Source organism: Propithecus coquereli, unplaced genomic scaffold, assembly GCF_000956105.1.
Source record: "Propithecus coquereli isolate 6110/MARCELLA unplaced genomic scaffold, Pcoq_1.0 Scaffold39, whole genome shotgun sequence".
Classification (NCBI taxonomy): Eukaryota; Metazoa; Chordata; class Mammalia; order Primates; family Indriidae; genus Propithecus; species Propithecus coquereli.
In genome coordinates, this window is record NW_012149618.1 from 1,323,336 (window position 1) to 1,334,689 (window position 11,354).

Below are 11,354 nucleotides of genomic sequence, written 5' to 3' on the forward strand. Positions count from 1 at the left end.
AAAAAAAAAAAAAAGATTAAAAAAAGTAATTGGCTTGAGCAAGTCAAAAGTCGGTTTAAAACACAAATAATGCATTTATCCAAGTTGCTAATACTCACTAGCTTCATTATTAAGGGACTGGTTTGCCAAGTTGATATTTTCTTGGGCTACCACTTCTAGTTAAGACCCTTGTCACCTTGGGCCTAGAGGATTACATTAGTCTCCTATTATCCTTTAGTTTTTCCCCTTTCTAATGTGTCCTGTGTATTTTCCTAAAGCGTTCTGTTTAAAACCTTCAATGGCTCCCTTTTATCACAGTATTAAACTCACCCCCTCAGCCTGGCTTTTGAGGTACTTCATACTTTGTGATTTTCATTCTGGCTGTTAACTCTGTGTCATACTACCAATGTAGTGGGTCCTCAGTATCGATAGACAGGACCTGAAAAAGTAACAGCATGAGCAAGTGCTCTGGTATTGCTGCCACATAACTAGGTAAATATTTCTTTTCAGTGCCAATAAAATTGTTCAGGTGCACATATTTAAATGCCAAGCATGCCTTTTTCTACTCTGAACTGTAGGGGCTGTAATATACTTTTTAACAAAAATAGACCTCAATTATTCTTGATTTATTCAGGTCTCCAGTATATAAAACCTAGAGCTAATATGCTCTTTTATTCCTAATATAGTAAAGTTATTGATTAGAATTGGTTTCATTAGTTTGGTTTGTGTGATGGTTACTTTTATGTATTGACTTGACTGGGTTAAGGGATAGCCAGATAGCTGGTACAACATTATTTCTCGGTGTGTTTGTGATGGTATTTCTAAAGAGACTGGCATTTGAATTAGCAGATTGAGCAAAGAAGATCTGCCTTCACCAATGTGGGTAGGCATCATGCAATTCCTCGAGAACCTGGATAGAACGACAAGGCACAGGAAGGGTGAGTTTGCTCTTTTGTAAAGCTCTTACCTTCAGCAGCTTCATCAGCCCTTCCAGTTGCACCATCAGCTCCCGCCGGCTCTCCTGCAGTGCCGACATCCTCTGCTCCAGTTCATCCTTCCTTTGCCTGCCCCAGAGGAAAAGCCCATCAGAAATGAAACTTTGAAGATAAAGGGACCCTCAGAGAAGGGTCTAAGAGGCCAGGTGAAATGGGTTTTAGACCTGCTACTTAGCAGTTTATGAGATGCTGAGCAAGTGCATTTAACCTCTGATACCTCTTGTATGAAATGGTGATATCTGTTTTGCCTGCTTTCCTGTACTACTGTGAGAATAATAGGTAAAAGTGCCTTGGAAAGTATACACGTCGTACAGGGAAAATGTATTATTTAGAAAATTATATAAGACTAATCCAATTTAAATTGATGGTGGAGAAATTATATCAAACTGCTCAGGGGGAAAAAAAGTTCAGTAGTCAATATTTTCAGCACTAGACATCAGGTTAAGGAAGGGTAACAGATGGGGATGACTCCCTGTGTCTAGAAGTGACTTTTCCCGGAGGACAGATTTCATGTCATCTATTCCAGCTCAATATGTCCAAAATCAGACTTAAGGCTTTTCTCCTCAAATGTTTCTCTTTCCCAATTTCCCTATCTCTGCTATTTTTTCTTCCAGGTGTCACGGCTGAAATACTCAGTCCTCATTGATACTTTCCTCTTTATATTCTATATTCAATCAGTCACTCAATGCAGGTGATTCTTAGAAAATTTATATGCCTATCTTTCTATTCCCACTTTTCTCACTTTATCCAGGTGTTCCTTACCTCACACATGGAACAGTCTCCTAGCATGATTAGTCCTGACTTCAGCTTTTATGGTGAGGAAAAGCAGTGCAATATACATCAGGAGGCTTGAGGTTTACTGCTGGCCCTAGCATTTACTAAATACATAACCTTGCACAAGTCACTTACCCTCAACTTTCCTCTAAAATGGGACTAATAACAAATAGCAGCAATATTTTGAGGACCAAATAAGATAACAGATGTAAGAGTGTTCTATGAACTTTATTTAAAATGCTGCTCAAAGCAAAGTGGTGTCCATTTCATCACCCTGTGTGATGATCTCACCAGAATTTCTAGCATTACTGACCCTTGCCCTACACAATCTAGACCTGTGCTGTCCCACACAACAGCCACTAGCCACACGTGACTATGGAGCACCTGAAACGTGGCTGGTCTGAATTGTGATGTGCTGTAGGTGTAATATACACACTGGAATTCAAAGACTTAGTGTGGAAAAAAGAAGGCAAGATATCTTAATCATTTTCTAATACTGATTACATGTTGAAATGAATATTTTGGAAATATCAGATGAACTAAAATATAGTATTAAAATTAATAACACCTATTTCTTTTTAGTGTTTCAATGTGGCTGTTAGAAAATCGTTAATTACATATGTGGCTCACATTATATTTCTATCAGAGAGCACTGCCCTGGAGTCCACCTACATTTCTATCCTTAGTGCCTCACCTCCTATTCCCTTCTGTGCCGGGACCTCCAGCTGATGGTCACTTTTCCCTAAACAGGCCCCATCATTTTGACTCACAGGGAATCCCAAATCTTCCAAATCTTATTCATTCCTCAGTGTCTGTCCGAAACATCACTCTTTCCAGGAAACTTCTCCTGATTACTTCAGCAGGGCCAGCTTAATTAATTCCTATAGCAATATAGTGCTTCTCTGTGGCACTTAATTTACTTTACCTTGTGTAGCAGCCATTCCTACCACGATGCAAAATCCTTGAGGTCAAGGGATGAGCTTTACTCATCTTTGCATGTATTGGACGATTAAGAAAATATCCAGTATGTGCTCAATTAACATCTACTGAACTTAACAAAATCATGATTTGAAACTCTCCAAAGATTTCCAATGAAAAGGATTTGTTCTGTAAAGTTTGGATTCAGTCGAAAGGCCGCACTCAAGGATCCAGAAGGCCACATGTGGCCCCAAGGCCGCAGGTTCCCCACCCCATTATATCTTTCCCTACACAGAATTTTCTTATCCATTGTCTTATTGACATTGTATACTATTACTTAACTGACTACCAAATTATTTTATGTTTTGTTTCCAAAATTAGATTATAAGTTTTTAGGATAGACTCACTGTCATCTAGTCTTCATACTCTCTAAATTTCCAGAGCAGTTATATACTCGATAAGGAAGAACTGACTTAATTTCCTTTTCTGAGACAGGGTCTCACTCTGTCACCCAGGCTGGAGTGCAGTGGCTTGATCACAGTTCACTGTAACCTTGAAGTCCTGGGCTCAGGGGATCCTCCTGTCTCACCCACCCAAGTAGTTAGGACTATAGGCATATGCCACCACGCCTGGCTAATTTTTAAATTTTTTGTAGAGATGGCGTTACACTACATTGCCCAGGCTGATCTTGAAATCCTGGCCTCAAGGAATCCTCCCTGGCCTCCAAAGCGCTAGGATCACAGGTGTGAGCCACCATACTCGGCCCAGACTCGTTCAATTTTCTAGGATGCCTTCCTTCCCTGAACTCCTAAGCTTGCATGCAGGATTCTTTTTCTGTGCTGTGTATGACCAGACAATTATAATACAAGATGAAAATGAATGAACTACAGCTACATGCAACAATGTGGAAGGATCCTAGATAGTAATATTGAGGGGGAAGAAGCCCCAGAACACTGTATATATCTATTAAGCTCAAAAACAAAAAGCAAAATTAAATACTTTATTATATAGGATTACAATGTGATAATACTGTAAAAACAAGGGAATGATAAACCAAATTCTGGAGAGAGATTCACTTTATGGGGAAGGTAGAGGCAGGAAGTGGGGTAAGGTAGGGGCATTATACAGATGACATGGTTTTAGCAATATACGAGTTCTCAATCGGATGTGGGTTTATAGGTATTCATTTTATCATTATGCTTCATATCTTTATACATTTGTCACACATATTATTGTAATAAACATACCATTAAAAATGATAAAGGGGGAAAAGACAACACTGTTAGTCAATAGTGATAATCATTAATCCTATGGATGAAATTCTCTATCTTGTTTTATTGTACTAGCTGGGTATTGGCAGTTTTTGACTCATATACGTACATATATATTTTTTATTTTTAATTATTATGGGTACATAATAGTTGTATTACTTTATAGGGTATAGGTGATGTTTTGATACAGGCATACAATGTAAACTACTCAAGTCAGGGTAATTGGGATATCCATCACTTCAGGCATTTATCACTTCTTTGTGTTAGGAACATTCCAATTCCACTCTTTTATTTTAAAGTATACCTTAACTTATTCTTGATTATAGTGGATTCATATATATTGATCAAAACCAGAAGGATATCAGATACCTATAAATGAATCCTGCCTTTTATGTGTCTTTTGATAAAAGTTCTTAATGTAAATGAACTTCCCAACTTCTTTCATGATTAGTAATTCTGAGAAATTATTTTCTATTCCAAAATTCTAAAGAAATTCTTCTACATTTTCTTCTAGAAGTTTTAAAGTTTTGTATTCATGTTTAATCTATCTGGTGTTTTTATATATATACAGTGAGGTAGAAAGCCAATATGTTTGTCCAGTTGTTCCAGTGCACTTATCAAATAGTCCCCCTTCTTCAGTGATATAGAAGCTGCTTTTGAGATTAAATACTTTGATTTCTCAAACTGTAGACCCTCCTTGGTCTTAGATTAAATTCCTGCTTCTTGCTGCCTTATGTGATATCCCTGGACTCCACCCTGTGCCTACTAAATTTATTAATATATTTTTTAGATCCTTCCAGCTTAACTGAGCACTTTTAGCAATCTCAGTTCCAGCAATAGACTAACAGACTGAGGATGACAGGGTTTGTGTGTGTGTGTTTTTTTTTTTTTTGCTTTTCTAGATATAAAAATAGTCAATTGTGCCTGAGCTGAGGTGGGGACAGACAACAGGTATATCTTGTGCTGATACTCTAGACTTATACTCTGCCCAAGTTAGCAGCATTCATTTTCCCATCCTTCCTAGCATGACATGAACTGTACTAATATCACAAATGTGCAGCCGTGAATCACAGAGCAACCAAAATTTCATCCCAGCTAAATTTAGAAACTAAAATAAATTTTTAGGAGACCACAATCTCTATACCACTAATGATTTTTATCTGCACAGTTTAAATTACTTAATTATTGAGGATATAAATCTGAACAGTAGGACACCTATGAAAAAACAATAATCTCCATTCTCTAGGAAAAGAAATCATGGTTGAGAAACTGAATTACCTAAGCTAAAGGAAGAGCTAAAAAAAAAAAAAAAATGGTATTCAGCTATACAGAATCCCAGATGACCTGAACAGAAAGAACCCACTATTTGGAAATCTAGAGATCTGGTGAGAATCAAGTCACTAAACTTAGTTTCCATAATGTCTTTATTTATAGAAGAGTACACACACCTTTCTAAGATTGACAGGACATAAGATCCTAATAATAGGTCAGATCACGCTCACGTTATGTTCTTCTGGGAAGATATCCCCACTCCTCCAAAACAGCATCAAACTGGGAGCTGAAGGTGCTCTCTCCTCCCATTTTGATCCTATGCCCTTAGTTTCTTGATCTTTGAGACAGTTTATGTTTATATACAAGTGGGAAGCTACCATAGCCACAGTGCAAGGATGCCCACTTGGTTTCACGTCTCAGAGGATGTGCGTAGGAAGCATCCTTCTCCTTCAGTGGCATCCTGCTCTGACTGTGAAGTGCCAGGAGAAATACATTCATAGGAAAAGGGAAAGCATTATTTCTGCCAAGAGTCTCTGAAGTCAGATTAATTAGCAAGATAAGAAGAGAGACTGCAGTACAACGGTCTTCTTAAAGCAATCACCGAAGTATAAACACTGCTATGCTTGTCCTGGAGCTGACACTGGTATTTACCTAGTTCTGTGAGGATGACTGACTTTCTCAGAGTGATTAATAATGGAACCCAAACACGTGAAGCAAAAACATAATGGGTGGAACTCTTGGCCATTTTTGTTCTAACAAGACTAGGCATACTGATAAACATATTCTACCCCACTTGTTTGTTTTCCTGAGATAGAAATTCCCACTGTCGTAGATTACAGTTTGGGGACAGTGGTGCACTATCCCTACTTACCTCAGCAGTCGCAGCTCTGCCAGTAGCGTGGGGTTCTGCTGGGCCTTCTCAGGAGTGGGCTGGGAAGCCTGCTCGTGTTCCAGGCGGAGACGCTGAATCTCCTGCAGGATCTCTCTAGAGGAGGGATGAGTGAAAGATGGCTGCACAGGGCTTCAGAGCTCCCTCTTTGTCCCTGTTAGAGGTTTTTCCTCTAGCAGTGCCTCCTCTACCAATCTTGTTCTGATTTCTTCCAGATGACCAAGATGTGAAATGGATACCTCAATACTGCTGTACCTGACATTCCCTGAATGAAACAATCCTTTGTGGTAGAAAAGGCTATAAAAACGCTCTTCTCAAGAAGTTGAAAAATCTCCATAAAAGGAAAATGACAACCAGCATGCCTGATTTACTATTTCTCTCTGGGGGAAGGAAAAGAGAACTTGCAATCTCCTAATGCAGGCCCTGCACTGACTTCCCCTTAAGACGTCCCCCATCCCCTGCCTTCCCTGGCCCCGACCCCCTGACAGACAGCGTACGCTTGTTACTTTAGGTTGGGTCCCTTGCCCTGGCTTCTACCTTTCAGGTATAATGGTGTGCTGTCTGGTCTCCATGTTTCTAAATGGCTTTGTTATGAGGGACCAGACAGTCACACATAGCATAATGGGTCAGGACAAGATGGCTAGATAGAGCAAAGTGCTGCCAGGAAGGAGAGTGGAGAAAGCAATTGCGACAGGGGAACATACTGGTGGGTGGCAGGAAGCCTGGGACAAAGAATCTACTTCAAGGCATGCGAGCAGGGTTTTGGACTACCAGTATCAACGGCATGCAGATATATACAAATCAGCGTCCAGGGCCTTTAGTGGACTTGGGCTAGCCTACATTCACTGAGGCAGGATCTTCCTTTGTGGTCAAAAGCCATCTAGTTGGCAAGGAAGAGAATCAGATACTCACATGATAATCCTGCACATTAATAACAGGTTTGGCCCTGCTTCTTACCTGTTTTTGTTTTCCAGTTCTGCAATAAGCTGTCTTTGTTGTTTGTTGGCATCAAAGTTAAAACTTAAGTCAGTGGGAGGACGAGTCTAAAGTGGGGAGAAAGTAGTTTTTTATCCTGATTCAAATATATCCAGAGTCCTAGACTGACTGATTTTTTAAAAACAGATTTTGAGGTATAATTTACATACCATAAATCCACCCATTTTAAGTGTACAATTCAACAAGTCTTAGTAAATTTAAACAGTTGTGCAACCAGTCACCACAGTCCAATTTTAGAACATTTTTCCATCACCGCAAAAAATTCCCTCATGCTGGTTTGTTGTCAACTGCCACTCCCACCCCCAACCTCAAGCAGCTACTGATTTGCTTTCTGTCTATAGTTTTGCCTTTTCTGGAAACTTCATATAAATGGAATCATACAACATGTAGTCTTTGGTTTCTAGTTTCCACTTAGGAGGATTGCTTGAGGCCAGGAGTTCAAGACCAGCATAAGGTTTTTGAGGTTCATCTATGTTGCTCCATGAACCAGTAGTTCCTTCCTTTTTATTGCTGAGTAGTATTCCACGGTTTCCAGCTTTGGTTATTACAAATGAAGCTTCTGTGAACTTTCATTTACAAGTATTTGTGTTCATACATGTTTTCATTTCTCTTGGGTAAATACCTAGGAGCAGAATTGCTAAGTTAAATGGTAAGTCTACATTTAACATTTGAGAAACTGTAAAACTGTTTTCCAAAGTGGCTGTACCATTTTACAATCACACTAATGAATGAGGGTTCCAATTTATCTACATCTTCGCCTGTTATTGTATTATTGGTTTTAACCATCCTAATGGGTGTGAAGTTCCTAATAGTGAGTTTTTTAAAAATTGAGATATAATTTATATACCATAAAATCCACCCTTTTAAAGTGTACCATTCAGTGTTTTTTGGGTATTTATGAGGTTGTGAAATCATTCATCACCACTATCTAATTCCCAAATATATTTATCACCCCAAAAAGAAACTCTATTCCCATTAGTAGTCACTCTCCTACCCTGACATCCACTATTCTACTTTCTGTCTCTATGGATTTACCTATTCTGGATATTTCATATAAATGGAATAATATATGGCCTTTTTTGTTTGGCTTCTTTCACCTAGCAAAATGTTTTCAAGGTTCATTCATGTAGCAAGTAACAGTACTTCATTATTTTTCTTGCCTGAATAATATTCCATTATTCAGATATACCACATTTTATTTATCCATTCAACGGGTGACGAGTAATTGGTTTGTTTCCACTTTTTGGCTATTTTCAATAATGCTGCTATGAACATTTATGTTGAGATGTTTTTATTTTTCTTCGGTATAGACCTAGGAATGAAAGTGCTAGGTCATATGGTAAATGCCTTTTGGGAAATTGCCAAACTATTTTCCAAAGTGGCTGTGTCATTTTACACTCCTGACAGCAATTCATGAAGGTTTCACTTTTTCCACATACTTGCCAACACTTTTATTGTCTTTTTGATCATAGTCATCCTAGTGGGTGTGAAGTAGTATCTCACTGTGGATTCAATTTGTATTTCCCTAATGACTAATATGTTGAACATACTTTCATGTGCTTATTGGCCATTTGTGTATCTTTTTTGGAGAAATTATGTGGTTGTGATTCACATATCCACTGATGTACCTGACCCTTGTTAACTCCTTTAAGAATATGGTAGCCAATTAACACAAAATAAGAAAAAGGATGACCAAGTGATGTTTCCCTTTTACTGACTAACCAGAAGAGCAGCTCTGCCTGAGGGCTATGACACGGCTGTACTTCACTCTGTACCTTCTCAGAGCTCTCCCCGAGGGCTATGACATGGCTCTGCTTCACTCTGTACCTTCTCAGAGCTCTCCCCAAGGGCTATGACACAGCTCTGCTTCACTCTGTACCTTTTTGGAGCTTTCCCCGAGGGCTGTGACACGGCTCTGCTTCACTCTGTATCTTCTCAAAACTCTCCCCAAGGGCTGTGACACCGCTCTGCTTCACTCTGTACCTTCTTGCTTGTGCCAGAAACATGATCTACCATGAAGCAGACACTTTACTTCCTGTCTAGAGCTTGAAGATTTGGTAATTCTTTTCATGTGGCATTTTCTAAATAAGCAGGGGCAAAATAACATAGAAAATCCAGATAGGAGGCTTTTTACCAAATTGCCAAATGTTTTTCTTTTTTAAAAGAAAAAACAAGGTGATTTTTCTTTCTCCAGAGAAGCATGGATGGGCAGCCATGTTGTATATATTTCTATATTGCATTAGGAGTCTGACAGAGCCTGAGCTGAGCCGCAGAAAAATGGCTTGCTCGAGACTGAACCTGGCTGTGAATGATAAGTTTGCAATTCCTGAGAACTAGAGTTAAAAGTAATGGCTCCTTATTAGAGTTGGACCAGGGAAAATTACAGATGATGACATGAACTCTGAAAGGAACCTGCTTCATACTGATGGCAAACAAACAGAAACCCTGTGGTATTTCACTGGAAGTGTCTAAAGAATCTTTCCAGTTTTGAGTGTCTGACTGCAAAGCTGAGGCATCTTCCATGGAGGAGGTTAATACAGAAATCAAAAGTCTCTATTATCAACAGAGATTCCTAACCAGGCAAGATTCTCTGGCTCCAAGAAGCACTGCAGCTCAACTACGAAGAAGTGGGGGTGGAGGGCAATTCCATCCTAAGGCAGTTCCACCTGGAGTCACTGGTGCCAGAGCAGAGCTGAGCTCCCTCCACCTGGACATAATAACAGAGAACTTACCAATGGTGAGATCTAATTATGGCTTATTTCACTCAAACTTTGAACATCATAAAGTATATATAAATAACAGAGAAACTTAGGATTTTATTTATTTACTATCTTAAACACCATAGTGCTCCTTCAGGAAAAAAAAAAAAAAGCCAGGTCTCCTTTCCTAAAATGCCTCCAGGACACTGAAGGGAAAAAGACAGAAAGGGAATTATTAGTTCATAAAGACATAGGATACTCTGGCTAGAAGAGACCTGAAGATGATTTCTTTCAAAAATAGATAGTTTGTGCATTCATTTATTCAACAAATATTTCCTGAGCTCCTGCTATGTGCCAGGCACTGTTGTGGCAGCCAGGGATGCACCGGTGAATAAGACACAGTGTCTACCCTCATGGAGCTTCCATTACATTGAAAAAAAGATAAAAGAAAAAAAAAAACAAAATAAATACAGACATCAGTAGGGATAAATGCAATGAAGAAATATAGGGTAACAAAATAGAATGAATCAGGTCAGAAGACTTTTTAAATGAGGTTATGAAAGGGCTCTCAGAGACTCACTGAAGTGAGGAAGCAAAGCAGGTGAGAATTTGAGGGTAGAGCCTGCTGGGCAGAAAGAAGGGCAAATGCCAAGGCCCAGCAGCTGCTTCAACTTGGGATGTCCAGGTCTGGGGCATAAGCTATGGTGACAGCATGGATGATACAAGGGGAGATGAGGCCAGGCTCTAGATCACACGGGTCTTGAGCCACAGAGAGGAGTTTGCATTTCATTCTGAATGTGGTGTGAAGCTACTATAGGATTCTGAGCAAAAGAGTATGAAATCTGATTATTTATTTTGAAAACATTATTCTACATTTATAAAAATAAATGACTGAATAATAAATAGGGAAGAACAGACACATTTCCCATACAGAATAATTCCAAATAATAAATGTACGTTACTTGAATCCAGCCCCAAGGAGGTACAGCCTAACTCCCTAACTCCCTAGGCCTTACGTGTGGCCTATGCATTGTGACTTCCTTCCAAAGAGTATAGTGTGGAAAGGGGGAGGAGTAACTTTATAATATGTTGGAGAAATCTGAAAAACACTGCCTCAGGTGGGTGATCAAGGCCAACAACAACAGTGACAAATCATGTCGACAGTCTGTACCCCTGATATGGCATAATGAAAAGGATACTTTATCTCTTCCTCCCCCATACCCATAACCCTAGTCCAATTAAGAGAAAAATGTCAGACGAATCCTAATTAAGGAACAGTCTACAATATATCTGACTAGTACTCCTCAAAACTGTCAAGGTCATCAGAAACAAGGCAAGTCAGAGAAACTGTCACAGCCAAGAGAAGCCTAAGAGGACATGACAACTAAATTTAATGTGGCATCCTTGATGGCATCCTAGAAGAGAAAAAGGACACAAGATAAAAACTAAGGTAATCTGAATTAAGGATGGACTTTAGTTAATAATAATGTATCAGTATTGGTTCATTAATTGCAATGAATCCCATTCTAATGTAAGATTTTAATTATAAGGGAAACTGGGT

General features: G+C 39.1%; 1 protein-coding gene across 3 annotated transcripts in view; it reads right to left on the reverse strand.

The window, feature by feature from the left end:
- Positions 1-11,354, reverse strand: part of DTNB (dystrobrevin, beta) — a 273,847-nt gene that overhangs the window by 35,492 nt on the left and 227,001 nt on the right. For all 3 annotated transcript variants that reach the window (XM_012652544.1, XM_012652543.1, XM_012652542.1), the window contains exons 13-15: positions 7,056-7,141; positions 6,081-6,194; positions 947-1,043 (exon numbers count right to left, since the gene is read on the reverse strand). In XM_012652544.1, coding sequence (XP_012507998.1) covers positions 947-1,043; positions 6,081-6,194; positions 7,056-7,141 — 297 coding nt within the window. The remainder of the gene's footprint in view (positions 1-946; positions 1,044-6,080; positions 6,195-7,055; positions 7,142-11,354) is intronic.